The 14,636-nt window shown below is 40.3% G+C and overlaps 1 protein-coding gene across 1 annotated transcript in view; it reads right to left on the reverse strand.

Annotated features, from left to right (window-relative positions):
- Positions 1-14,412, reverse strand: part of CRTAM (cytotoxic and regulatory T cell molecule) — a 30,029-nt gene extending 15,617 nt beyond the window's left edge. Inside the window, exons 1-3 of the mRNA XM_003796797.3 lie at positions 14,322-14,412; positions 3,193-3,339; positions 743-895 (exon numbers count right to left, since the gene is read on the reverse strand). Coding sequence (XP_003796845.1) covers positions 743-895; positions 3,193-3,339; positions 14,322-14,367 — 346 coding nt within the window. The 5' untranslated portion in view covers positions 14,368-14,412. The remainder of the gene's footprint in view (positions 1-742; positions 896-3,192; positions 3,340-14,321) is intronic.
- Between the last annotated feature and the right edge of the window lie 224 nt (positions 14,413-14,636).

The raw sequence follows: 14,636 nt of genomic DNA on the forward strand, positions 1-14,636 counted from the left end.
TCTACAGGACTAAGTCCTAGATGATTAGGAGGCTGTCACTTCAGATTGTTACCTCCCAACACCACCCCCCAGCAGGAGAGGAGAACTGTTTCAGCGCAGGATGTGAGCAAATCACGCAGCGCGGCTACGTCTGAATTCCCTCTTTTAGGATGTGCTGTGACGAGGTTCCATGGCACTTACATACATGTTTTGCTCCCTAAACTAGAGTGCAAACCCGTTACAGGCAGAGAGAGTGCCTAACTCATCTTTGGTTCCCTGGTGGCACAAAGTCACGGCTCCTCAAATATTAAGCCTCTTTCCTTTTAAGTTTCCTGGAAAGAAAAGTTTGGTGATGCCTAAGACTAATTTCACAAGTACACAGTTCAATCTAGGGCTTTTTCTCTCTTCTGTTTCCTTTCAATAAAAGATGGTAGCGATGCCCCAGGAAATGCCTCCTTACAGTCAACATTTTTTAAGTAAACTGTTCAGTTTAAGGATGGTATGTTGTGTTTAGAACTACAGGGGGCGCCAAAAAAAACACATTTTAAGACAGAAAAACTATTAAATGTTACCACTCAGGTTACATTTGACTTCTGCAATCACAAGACAGGCTCAGTGTGACTTGTATCCATCTTTTGTTATTGATTTTTATGGAGTATTACAGTTCTAATACAGCTTTTTCCTTTCTTAAAATGTGTATACAAATTTTTGCCACCCTCTGTATAGCACTCCCATCCTGGGTTTACTTGCCCAGCGTACGTACCTAGCACAATCACTTTCACTTCCTTTGTGCTCACGGAGCTGCTATAACGTAGGCACTTGTATACGCCTTCATCCTGCATGGTGACATTGGGCACAGTGATGGAGAGCTGATTGGCTGAGTGATGAAGAAGCTGGTATTTGGAATTTTTAAAAGCTGTACGAGAAGGAAATAGAGCTATAATGAGGAAAGGTATCAGATGCATCCAGATTGATCATTCACAGGAATAGCTTTTGATTTTCACACTTTAAAGGGAAGAAATGTCATGCCTGTGAGCTGCCTTCCAAATCCTAGTGTTCCCAGTTGAGGCCTCTCACAGTTAGTTTAGAAAGTGAAATATTTTGATAGTAGGATCTGTGAAATTAGCAAATTGTTTTATTTGTGTTAGTAGGAAATTAAGAGTGCCTTGCTGGCAAAGGGTTCAGGTTACAGGCAGATTTTTAGGTTTTTTTTTTTTTTTTTTGACTGAAAGATGCCTCACTGTGATTTACCTGGTAAAAATCTGGTTCACTTGAAGTCATCTGGGCACAATGAATGGAAAAAATGGGAGATAAATGCACTGATAAATGTACCAGCCAGGAGCCTTTTATTTTTAATTTTATAAGGATTGTTATTATTTGAAATTTCCCACAGATTATGATTTAGTTCTTTCAGGTGTTTAGCCAGTGGCAAAAAAGCAAGCTCTGGAAAGTTCCAGAAATTTCCATCCAATAGCAAATGCTCTTCTTGATGGTTTGTTGACCTGGCATTTCCATTTGCCATCAAAGTTTCCTTAGCAAATCAGAGCCTTATGAAATGAGTATTTTTGTTTATTTGGTTTGGTTTTTACTGTTAAGATTTATAATATGAATATGCTGAAGATAGTGAAATCTTGAATGGCTGACCAAGGAAGGTCTTCCTCATCTGGAACAATGGTTGTGTGTCTGGTGGCTCTGATATTATATGAACTAGAATTTAGGGGTCTCAATCTCTGCTCTATTAACATTTGAATTAATAATTCTTTGTTGTGGGGGGCTGTGTTGTGCATTGTAGGTTAGTGGTATCTCTGTCCTCCACCCCCTAGATGCCAGAAGCAGCATCCCCCTCTCAAACTATCTCCAGACATTGTCCAGTGTTCCCTGGAAGGCAAGATCACTTCAGGTTGAGACCCATCAAGGCAGATCAAGCTGCCCTGATGCAGAAATCCAAGAAGGTCCAAGAATGTTCTCTAAGTTCAAAAACAAAAACAAAGCAAAACAACAAAAAGCATTTTTTTAAGAGAATTATCTCTACTGAAAATATTTTCCCTCAGAACTAACAATTAGTATCTTCTTATTCTATTGGAATCTAGTACTAAAACTTATTTAGTCTGAAATAATGTAATTGGTTATTTTATATATAACATACCAGTATTTAATGATGTTTTCAAAGCATGTCAATTTTTTCAGAGGTTCTGCTTTGTAAATAAGAATAAAATTTGCTGGCTCGGCGCCTATAGCTCAACCGGCTAAGGCGCCAGCCACATACACCTAAGGTGGCGGGTTCGAATCCAGCCCGAACCCGCCAAACAACAATGACAGCTGCAACCAAAAAATAGCCGGGCGTTGTGGTGGGCGCCTGTGGTCCCAGCTACTTGGGAGGCTGAGGCAGGAGACTCGCTTGAGCCCAGGAGTTGGAGGTTACTGTGAGCTGTAATGCCATGGCACTCTACTCAGGGGGACAACTTGAGGCTCTGTCTCAAAAAAAAAAAAAGAATAAAATTTGCTGTTTTAGAGAGTTTCCCAAGTATTTGGCAATTACGAATATTGAAGGTAATTATAAAATTATGAGAGGAAGTGTTTAGTAAAATTGGGCCCAACGTCAAAGAGATGAACCAGACAGATGTAGGAGTCCTTTTCCATCTCACCCATCCTATGTCCAGTTCATGTGTGTTTGTGAAGAGAGAAATGGCTTCCCTCACTTCCAAGGTCATACAACCTGTCAATTTCTATTGCTTAAAAAAGGCTCAATTTTATGTTAAGACCAAGGGAGAAGAAGAGATATCTGGAAGGGAGCTGTGGAACATGAGTTTGGATTGTTCAGACAAAAAAAGAAGCAGCTGGCTCCAGATGTGAGGTGATGGTCTTGGCCACATGAGGGCAAAGAGCTCCAAGTCAGGCCACTGCCTATCATTTTGCTGTGGTCGTGTCATAGTTGCTGAGAATCAAAAAGTGATGAGGGGGTGGGGACTGGAAATGTGCTATGTAATCTGAGTCCCCTTTAACAGCCATTCTGGTGGGGTTTCCATTTCAGACTTCCTGCCCCCAGAAAGCCTTGTGTGAAATAAAAGGCTTCAGAGGTGTGATTCGCATGTAACAGTACGTAGGCTAAGCCTAACCTTTGGGTGACTCATGCAGGAGGCTTTCTGTCCCTGGATGGAATATCCCTCAGGTTGAGGTCTGGTGGCAGCTTTTTTATTTCTTTCTTTCACTTACCAGGACGCTCATTTAAAAAAATGGTGAACCCGGAAGGAGTCAGCCACTGGAGGGAGGCAGCCTTGGTCAGAGCAGTGACACATTTCAGAGTGAGATTCTGGCCTTCTTCCACGGTGATGGTTTCCTTGTGGTTAGTCAGAAAGGCCTCTGTGGAGGAAGAGAATTGAGGACAGTCAAACGGGTTGCCATACCTGCAACATGGCAGAGATTTAGTCTCAACACAGCCTTGTTCATCCATTCAATCATTTATTACACGTTTCTTCTAGAAATCAAAACATAAACAGATACCAAAAATGAGAGGAGAAAGGTGAACCCCGTGTGTAGGAGCAGTAAAGATGCCCCATGCAGAAGGGAAGGGGATGTGGGAACTAGTTTGGAAGAAGGGAGGAGGGTTTTGACAGGAAGAAAGAGGAAGTTGAATAACTGCCCAGCAGGTATGGGCTGCTTGCTCTGTCAGATTCCAGGAACTATGCCAGGTCATATTACCTGTATTTAACTTAATTTTCAAACTAATGCTATAAAGGAAGAATTATCATGCCTTATGGATAGAGGAATAGAGGCTCAAGGTCGCAAAGGTCATGGAGCTGGGCTCTGCACCCAGGGCTGTGGACTTCAAAGGCCATGCCTATAACCATATTAGCCTATCATACCTGTGAGACTCAGAAAACTCAGCCTGTCTGGCCCCTGTTTATAAAATGGACACCTTGCACCTTCAAGTTCAAGTTATGGGTCTAGGGTTCTAAGAAACAGTGTTACAATTTGTGATACTCTGGTGAATTGTGGAGCTGCCCTTCAGGGGAGTAGCTGAGCCCCACTGTCCAGACTTTTACACCAGAGGGAAGATGTTCTAAGGCCTCTTCCAATTCAATATTCCACATCAGCACTTTCTCTAGGCAGACATGATAGTCTAATTTCCCTGAACCACAACCCCAAGAGAATGATAAACAGTTGGTTTTAAGCAGCTGCAAATTTATCTCCCCACAAAAGAAATTAATGGAAAAATAAGCTGGTGTTACTGCTGACTTAGCACACTTATTGCCGTTCATCATTTCTTCACATATTAAATTAAAAAAAATTTTTTTTCCAAGAAAAAGATAATTCTTATCAAGGAAGATATAAAACACTTCTATAAACAGAAGAATACCATGGGCTTATGAACTATGAATTAGCAAATGAGACATGTTTTACTGCATCATCTTAAACCTTAAAACAAAACAAAACAAAACAAAGCAAAAACAAGAAGGAAACCAGAAGGGAGTTTATTTCCTTGAGATACATTTCAAGTATTAGGAAAAGTGCTTTGGAGAGCTGGAGAGCTCTGGGAATTAACTGGTCCCAATGTTTTTATTTGTTTCATTTCTAGGTCATTAATTTCAGTCTAATCTCTAATAGTAATAACCCAGAATTATTGTATTGTATTCATATTGACTTTTATAGAAAACAATATGCTTAGGTTCTAATGGAAAAATAGCTATCATCTGCCAATACTATAATGAACAAGATGCCAATAAAAAGAGATTTGTGTTTTCAAAAAAGCACTGTGGTGTGAGCCTAGAATTCTGCTTAAGTTTGGCCATTTGGAAGTATTCTTATCAATAGAATTAGCCCATAAGTGAGTAATAAGAATAATAGTAATAGAGAATGATAATGGAATTTCTCCTGAGTGACTTTTGTTGATTATAAAGATTTGGGAAGCCATTTAATCCCTACTTATGACATCATATTAGGCAGGTCATGGAACCCAGGAGTCCTCAACCCCGGCAGTTTGTTAGAATCACCTGGGGAGCTCTTAAAAACTCTGAGGCCCAGGTTCACACCCATTACTAGTTAAATCAGAATTCCTGGGGCAGTGCCTATGGCTCAAAGGAGTAGGGCGCCAGCCTCATATGCTGGAGGTGGTGGGTTCAAACCCAGCCCCGGCCAAAAACTGCCAAAAAAAAAAAAAAAAAAAAGAATTCCTGGTGGGACCCACACATCAATTTTTCTGAGTTCCAAGCCCAACTGTTGAGATCATTCCATTCCCAAAGAACACAGTTGCAGTGTAATGAATAATTAAAATTCCAGAGCCCCTGGATGCTCCTCAAATATTTGTTACTAACGCTCTGGTTCTATAAGAACCACATGGAACAGAAGAAGTATCAATCTTATTTTGAAAGACTTTCATAGAAAGACCTTGTACCATTCATTCCACTGTATCCAACCCTTAGCTGAACTGAGTATTCTATCAATCAGGGAAAGTGATTAATTAGAGACCCTAATTGTGAAGTCATCTAGCCTTGAAGACAGGGCATGGGTCAGGGTGGGACAGGTGGTGGGGCCAAGGAAGAGCCCCAAGTCTTTTCATTACTTTTGCCTTTTGGTCTTGGTTCTTTCTGTTCTCTGAAGATAAATGTCTCTTCCATAGCATGCACAAATATTAAAGAAGATATGCCTTTAGTTTCTTTATCCCTTTCAATATCCCCCACCCCTTTCCACTCGTCACATCTACACAGACAGTAGCTTGTCAATTTCCCTCTAAAAACATGACTGTTTCCTGTGGTAGGAGACTCGGGTGTCATCACAGCTGGCCAGAGCATTGGGGCCATTCATTAGCCTCACACCCTTTTCCATTACGACCAATGTTTCACTCCTGAGTTATAGCATCTCATGAGGCTCATGTTGGGCGGGTAGTCACCAGAAACACCCAGATCCTTTTCAGAGACCTTGTGGGCACATCACTTTTCCCTTATCCTGTGTCGATGCATTTCATTTTGGAACCAAAGTTCAGGTTTCACATTCTTTCTAGGTCAGTCTTATTCAGTGGGTTTGGACTGAATGTTCAGCTTTCTGAGAACATTTTGGCTCTTGATTCTCTTATCTGTCATCAATCTCTAAGGCTTTGTACCATCTGAATGTTTGCAGAGAGGACCTGTATTATACTTATTTTCCTATTTCTAACCCTGGTGGCCTATGACAGGATGATTAACCCACACACTCAAGCCAAATTGCTGGTTGGAATCCTGGCTCCTCCACTACCAACAGCATGAACTTGGGCAAGTTGTGTGTCTCAGGTTTCCCACCACAAAACAGGAAAAACAGTAGTACTCATCACATAGGTGTAGAGTTGTTAAGATGATTAAATAACCTGAAGAACTTAGAATAGGCTCTCAGTGCATGGTGAGTGTCACGTACTACTATTATCTGGTAAACAGAGCCCAACAACTGTGAAGAGCTGAGCTGATTCTTGCTTTAAAAAAAAAATGAAAGGCTCAATGTCAAAAGACAAAGTCTTGTAGCTCTGCAGCTCTTCACCAGGAACCTCCTTTGCCAAATGTTACAAGACAATTCAGTATTAAACTTTCTAAGGTCCCAGTACACGTTAAACAAAGATGCAGTTTTACAGCCATGGTAAACTTATTGTAATTGGAATAGCTCAGAAGAATTCGTGATTTTGAGGATTTGGTTGGTGATAATGAATTCTTTTCATTTTGGAACTTCGGTGCCAAAGGTAGAATTAATCATACCAGTCAGTTCACGGTACACCATCATTATTTGATGAAGAGAAAGGAGAGAGAGCAAGCTAGTGACAGAGATATTAGAACTCTGTGGAATAATAAAAATATGAAATTCCTTCTTTTCATCACATAAATCGCTTGCTATTGAAATATTACTCATTAGCATGCGTGTGTGTTAATGTTGCTCTAAAAAAATGTGCTCTTAAGAAAAAGAACCTCTGTCTACACCTGTCACTGAATAAAGTCTACTTGCTTTTGTAGATGGTGCAGACTCTGCCTTCCTTACTTCACTCCACATAGACTGGCCACATTCCTCCACTCGGGCTGCACTTTCCATCCCATTTCGTTTACCCAGGGAGTTCCTCCCTGCATTGCCCCATCTCTCCTCTGCCACCATCATCTTCCCCCCTCTTTAACTGGGTTGTTCTCATCAGCACACAAATATAGTGTTATTTCTTTCATATTAAAAAGCAGGAAAAAACCAAAAACGTTGGTGTTATCTTCCCTTCCAGCTACTACCCTACTTCCTTCTCTTGTATTCCATGCTTGCTCATTACACTCTTCCTTTCCTGACCAGGTTTTCAGTCCTACTACTTTGCTAAAGCTGCTCTTTGTGAAGATGAACAAAGACCTTCACGTTGCTCAACCCAGTGGTCCCTTCTCAGACCTTCTCCCACTGTGTGATTCACCATCACTGATCACTCCCTGCCCTTACAGCAGTGTCCTCACTTGGTTGCCTACAGGTCAGTCTCTCTCTTCATTCTTCCTGCTCACTGGCTGTTTCTGCTTCTCAGCCTCCATTCCTGAATTCCTGGGTTCTCCTAATCAATCTGCAGTCAGATCCTGCTGTCTTCTCTGTCTTTACCCACCCCTCAGGTCCTCTAATCTGGCTTCCTGACTTTGCTGATGACTCTCCTTAGATGTCTGAAAGGCATTTCACCCTGACGAGTACCAAGAAGACTCTTGCTTTTCTCCTCCTAAACATTTCTTCTCGATTTTACCACCAGCAAATACTGGGTCATAAACCCAGTCACTCAGCCCCAAACCAGCAGCTCTGTACAGAATATATCATTATTCCCATTTTAAACATGAGGAAGTCAAAGCACAGAAGTTAAGCAGCTCCTGAGCCAAGATTTGAATCTAGAACTGACTTCTATTTCATTATAATAATTCTCACTTTACTTTCCAATTCTTATGCACTTATTTTCCATAAACAATTAAGTGCCTAGGGGGCAATGAACGTTTTATATTTTTCTAAAATTCATTCCTTACAGAAACTGTTATAGTGTGAGCATGAAAAGTAAGGGTTTAATGCCAGTTCTCATGATGGCACTATAACGCAGGCAATGGACAGGTATCTTTGTTCTCCTGCTGTTAATAAAAATACCAAGAAACAGGAGGGAGGTTACTGGAAAAGTTACATGCTCACTCAGCAGTGGAATAAAGACTAGTGTTAAAAAGTGTGCCCTTTGGAGTTACAAGTTGACACCTAGAAGTTTTGCCAATGTTCTTGTGTTTGGTAAAATGATTGTCTAAGCAGAAAGCTTGTATTTAGTAAGATGGGAGTGGAGAGATTTATCTGCAGTCTGTTTAGTAATAAATGTCTCCCATTTTAAAGTTGTATATATCATTTGTCTCTTTCTTAGGATGCATGCTTATGGATTAAATAGTCATTTAACTCTCACAACATCTTAAAAATGGTGATGAAAAGTGGTATGGCTTGTTATCATGGGCTAAAGCACTGTATGTTTCCTAAGATGAATGTTTGCTCTTGCTGTTGAGAATTCAGTATCAGGCTGCAGACCAGACTGATATATGCCACATTATTTACAGACCACATTATATATGCCTCATTTTCACATATAAAGGGCTGTGTTTGAGGCATAAAATATTAGTTGTTGCCTCTCCTCTTTGCTGTAAGCCTTGCTTTTGGATTTACAGGTCTATACTTATCTTGCAGTATTATCATGTAGACCCCGTGTTTGACTTAGCAACAGGAAATCATTGTAGAAGGGAAGAATAGCCCCAGTGAGAAGCCACAAACCCACCCAACTTTGTTCCGACTGTAGTGCTCCAAAATATTTTTCAGTGTCTCTAGGTCTCGTTAAAAGGTGGAAGAGGTGGACGCTGTAAGCTAAGTTTTGATAATATAGTTTCTAAGGAAAAGTTCTTCATGAGCATCCCTTTGCCGCTGGAAACTAAATTGGAACCTATCTTTTGAATTTTCTTTCACCCAAGTGTGGACTCAGACTTTCACCTCTGTCGTCAGGGGATGGGGTGGGCTCACCACTTCCTCTGCTGTAGACTTTAGAGACATGCATAGCCTCACTCACTTTTACCCTTTCTCATCAGGCCCCACGTGCTATATGCCTACTTACTTCCTAGTTCTCTCCGTCTGGGCTTCAGAGTTTGTATCTGCAAATTAGGCCTGCATGGTTCCACACACACCGAGCATGGGAATGTGACAATGAATGGCTGTGGTGTGTGAGGTCACCACTTCCTCCTGGCAGGTCATCTTTACCCAGTGGATTAGATTACTGACTTCTGGACCTGGTCTCATCTCCATGACTGGATTCATTTATCCAAGCATGGTCGTGTGATATGAGAATGCTAGCTGAGCTTGGGGCTACGGATGGTGACTGGTTTACATATGGCAGTGGAGCCTGTGACCTTCAACATCATCGCTACTCCCAATCCCGTGATCTAATTGTCCTATCAGTGGATGGCTTCACACCAAAGCCCCTGTGACCAACTCTCAAATAAAAATACAAGCAGCAGGCACCCACCAAAGGACACACAGATAAAACCACCACAGTTCAGGTTCTCTACTTTTTCCTAGGATTTCGGAAGTTGCTGTGTAAAATCTTTACCTCTACTGAGGTTTATCATAGTAGACTGAAAAGAATAAAATATTCTCCCTTTTTCTTGCCTAATGGCCTGATTTTTGTGTGCAATAAATGCAAAACCAAAGCAGAGCAAGTGTGTCCTGTAGGGACCCCAAACTCCACACGTGCTGTGGGAACACTGTGTCTCCTGCCCCTGTGCTCTCCCCGTATCTAACCCAGACATGCCACCTGCTCTGTTCCAGTGTTTCCTTATATTAACTAATGTCATCACCAGCCACTACATACTGGACATTTGAGGGGTGCCCTAGACTTTCCTCTCCCCCAAACATCTCTTGAATCAATCAATTTATTCCTCTTTTTCCATTCCTCCTGCTGCCTTGGTTGAGACTGGCATCATTTCTTTCCCAGAGCATTACAATAGCTTCCTTCTAGTCTTTCTCTCGCCTAATTCATCTTCATGTGCTTCTGGAATTACATTTTACAGAAATAAATGTGATCACGTCTCTTCCTTTGTTAAAATATTTGCTATTGTTCCCATTGCCTCTAAGAATCAGGCCAAAATTCCAGATGGCTTGGCTCCTCTGTTCTCCCCCAGTGTCATCTGTTGCTGTGCCTTCCAGATAGTCCGTGCACATGGTCACTTGCTGTTCCCAGAAAGTTCCAGGCGCCGGGAGACACTTTGCCTTTGTCCATGCTGTTTTCTTGACCTAGAATGCCTGCCTTATTTCTTTTAGGACTCAACTCAAGATTCAGTTACACTCAACTCACACCACTTTTGTCAAACTTCCTAACCAGGCCTTTGCATCCTTCCTCCTCTCTATGACTTACATTGCCTTCCTCCAAATTTCCAAAGCCTTGGAATATGCTTCTATTATAGCACTTAGCATGCCATTTAATAATTATTTGATTACAAATGTGCCCCTTGGATAGATTACAAATTCCTTGTGGAAAAGTTGTCTGCAATTCATTCATTTTGACATAAGATTTTAGATATTGGTTGGCTGAATGGATAATCCATTAATGGATAAAAATTAGTAAATGTATATATTCAAGAGTATTTTAATAGGATGATAACTTTGCTTTTTTTTTTTTTGAGACAGAGTCTCAAGCTGTCCCCATGGGTAGAGTGCCATGGCTTCACTGCTCACAGCAACCTCCAACTCCTGGGCTCAAGTGAGTCTCCTGTCTCAGCATCCCAAGTAGCTGGGACCACAGGCGCCCACCACAATGCCTGGCTATTTTTTGATTGCAGCCATTATTGTTGTCTGGCGGGCCGGGCTGGATTCGAACCCGCCACCTTAGGTGTATGTGGCTGGCACCTTAGCCAGTTGAGCCACAGGCGCTGAGCCATTTGCTTTTAATTGTTATATTAAATGATAAAGAATAGAGCTAAATTAAAACCAAAGACATTCAGTTAATTCTCATACTAGACCCCTATTTAAATGAGGGCTATGAGGTATTAAGCAAAAATGTGTTTCAATGCAAATCATTACAAAAAGAAATTTTATTTTTTATTTATTTATTTATTTATTTTTTTGAGACAGGAGCCTCAAGCTGTCCCCCTGGGTAGAGTGTCGTGGCATTACAGCTCACAGCAACCTCCAACTCCTGGGCTCAAGCGAGTCTCCTGCCTCCGCCTCCCAAGTAGCTGGGACCACAGGTGCCCACCACAACGCCCGGTTATTTTTTGGTTGCAGCCGTCGTTGTTTTGGCGGGTCCGGGCTGGGGATTTGAACCCGCCACCTTAGGTGTACGTGGCTGGTGCCTTAGCCCGTTGAGCTATAGGCGCCGAGCCAAATTTTATTATTTTTAGATAGAATCAATAAAGAAAATTGCAGTTGTAAAAATAAGTCAGACTTGTCAAAATAAACTTGTTTTTAGTGTAGCTTTAAATAAGCTATCTTGACAACATGTCATCAAACAGAAGTTTTTCCTGCTCAAAAGAAAATCAGAATAAATATTTAATTTGTCATTTCCCATGATGTTTTCTATGTCCTATCCTCCACTGAATAACCAAAATGGAGGGGTTAAAATTTGGTGGATTTGACACTTCTGTTGTCTATGAGGTAGGTAAATGGGATGAATTTTGAAAAATTCATCATTCTTAACTGTGTTTTACCTGTCCTAGGAACTATTTATTTTAGAAGTAGCCTTGAAAAGAGGGCAGTCTTGAAGATTGCGGTAATGTTTTTGTCTATAATTTTTGATAGTTGTAGAAGTTGCACAATGGAACTAATCATAGTGATCTTTCCATAAATTAATTCACTAAAATCAGCTCACAATATGTAGTTTTGTCAAAACTGATGACTTGTTACCTTTTTGTTGATAAGAAAGCAACACGGTCAGCTCTTTTCCTGTCTGAATCTCTGCTGGGCCTGAGCATGTTTAGGTTAGGGGTGGGGGGGGGAGCAATTATTGCTCAAGTGCCATTGAGCCTTGATGCCCTCTGGGGGGGTCCTTTGAATTTCTTTTCAAAGTGGCATTTTTCAATATTAAATCTTCCCAATTATGTAAGTAAATGGCTTTCAAAGTTTTGATCCACATTAGGAAACACATTGGGTAGATATACATGTGGGGTATATATACCATGAACTTAATACTTAGTATGTATATATGTGTATGTATATGTATGTATATATGTAACTCATCCTAGAAAAAATGCTACACGTTTCATTACTGAATATCACTGTGGTCACCTTCAAAGTGACCATCTGGTGACTATAGTGATATTCAGCAATAAGGTATGTAGCACTTTCTAGGATGAGTTCAAGAACTTAATTTTCATACACACACACACACACACACACACACATATATATATACCAATATACCATGGGCTACCACTCAGCTATGAAAAGAATAAAATAACATCCTTCATGAATGGAACTGGAAACCATAATCCTAAGTGAAGTATCTCAGGAACAGAAAAACAAACACCACGTGTGGTCATTGGTGAGTGGGAGCTGAATGATGGGTATACATGGCCACACAGAATGGTCTAAGGGATTTCAGAGCTGTGGAAGGGGGAGGGTAGGATGAGGGGGAAGCACAGTGTACACTATTTGGGTGATGGGTACACTGAAAGCCCCGACTTCATCAAAATACAACTCATCTGTGTAACAAAAACTGCTTGTATCTCCAAAATCTATTAAATAAAAATCAACAAACAAATAAAAAAGACACTCAAAAAGAAACACAGTTTCTATCCAACTTAGAACTCATACACAGGTGAATTGTAAGTTTCACAGATAGTATTTTTAGTATGTGCTTCTCAGGCTGATATTTCTGTTGCCTCTGTTGCCGTTTACTAGCTGTGAAAACTTTGACAGATTACCTAACTTCTTTCAAACTCAGTTTTCTCCTTGGTAAATTGGAGATACCAGCACCTACCTCAGTATGTTTGCTGGGGTTAGATGTAATTTACATGAAGTTCCCAGCGTGGTATCTAGCACAATCCATATTTTTTTCTATGTAAATAGTATTTAAATAATTTATATGTTAGAAGACTTGTCTTCGGTTTACCTTCTGACATTGTTTCCCTACATATTTAAAAATTCATCTTTATAAGGGATCTTTTAGGAGTCAATGACTGGAAGCTTGAACAAGTTAAGGTCTATAAAAGGCTTTACTTTGTAATAATTGAAATCATTGTAATCTCAGCTGTCTAAATGTACTCTTTCTGCACGTATTAGATATTCTTTAAGCCACTTATTGAAGAAACTAATATTATTCATTACCAGAATTGGATCCTTGTTAAGTGCCTCAGGGTACAAGTACCAAAAAAGAAAGCACTAATTGAAGTGTATAAAATGGGGAATAGAAGTAGTCTGGAAAATGGGAAATCGAGATTTTAAAAATAGCATCCTTCAGATGCTGTTCTGCAGTGAATGCAGAATTGGAAGGATAGGTGAATTTCATGAACCAAAAATACAGATTCAATATTTGGAAACTAACAAACACACACAAACACACAAAAGCAAATCCAGGGGGTTGTGAGTGATTTCCTTTGCAAAATCTGATACAAGTTGCAATCTGAGACTCAAAGACCCCAGCAGCCATTTCCCACACTCCCGCCCCCACTTTTGGGTAGAAACTATTTGACTTGCACTAAAAAGGCAACTGCATCCTTCTTTAATTTTCATAATGTACATTAAAACTAAGCATCCAAACCAAAATTTGAAAATTATAGTAAAATATAAAGTATAACTGACTCTTTAAAATAAGTACAGAATTTTCATTGGTTTCATTATTATCTCTGAACTTTGAATTAAACCCATGTAGTATTTTACTATTCATTGTACTTTCACATTTGAAATTTGATCCTTATAACAATCTAGGGAGTATAATAGATCAAACATTTTTATCATCTTGGCTTCAAGATATGGAAACAGCTCCAGAAATTAAATTAAAGAAATTAAATTATTTAGCTAAGATTTATACAGCAAGGAAGTTTTTAAATCCCAAACTGATGCTCTTTCAACTGGGATACCCTTTGAAGACAGAAGCTGGTGGTAAGCTGGTTACATTTTGCCATAACATAGCATTCCACAGAGACATGCACTGTAAAAGTACCATCCATTCTACTCTCTTTAGAAACTGAACAAGAGATTAAACATAGCAGTCATTTTCAGATGTGTGACTTGAACATCGCTTGAAAGGCATTAGAAAAGTTACCTGGATTGTCTTCTATAGTGGGTCCTCTGCAAACACAGTTGACTGATGGGTAGATTTGGCAAAACATTGGGTTAGCTGAGCAACAAAAAAAATCTGATTTTCTCTAAGTCCTTACCTTGTAAGGGGAACCAAGCCAGCAAACTGAGAACTCTCCACCACATTTTGTGCTGTGCTGTGGTACTTTGTCAATTTCCTGTAGATACTGAAATAAATGGAGCTGAGTAGTTTCTTTTGAAGGGAGAGAGGCAGTGGCTTTGTGACCTCACGCGTAACAACCCCCTCATGTCTGGAAGCCCCCCATTAGAGAGCTGCCCCCAAAACACCTCCTGATGGAACATTTCAGGGACCACATATGTCATCTTGATTGTGGAGAAGTGTGAGTGATGTGTTGGTGACAAGAATTGTTCTACCACAAGTGGGTAGTACTGGT

The sequence above is a fragment of the Otolemur garnettii genome, unplaced genomic scaffold, assembly GCF_000181295.1.
Source record: "Otolemur garnettii isolate 467f Iridium unplaced genomic scaffold, OtoGar3 scaffold00108, whole genome shotgun sequence".
Classification (NCBI taxonomy): domain Eukaryota; kingdom Metazoa; phylum Chordata; class Mammalia; order Primates; family Galagidae; genus Otolemur; species Otolemur garnettii.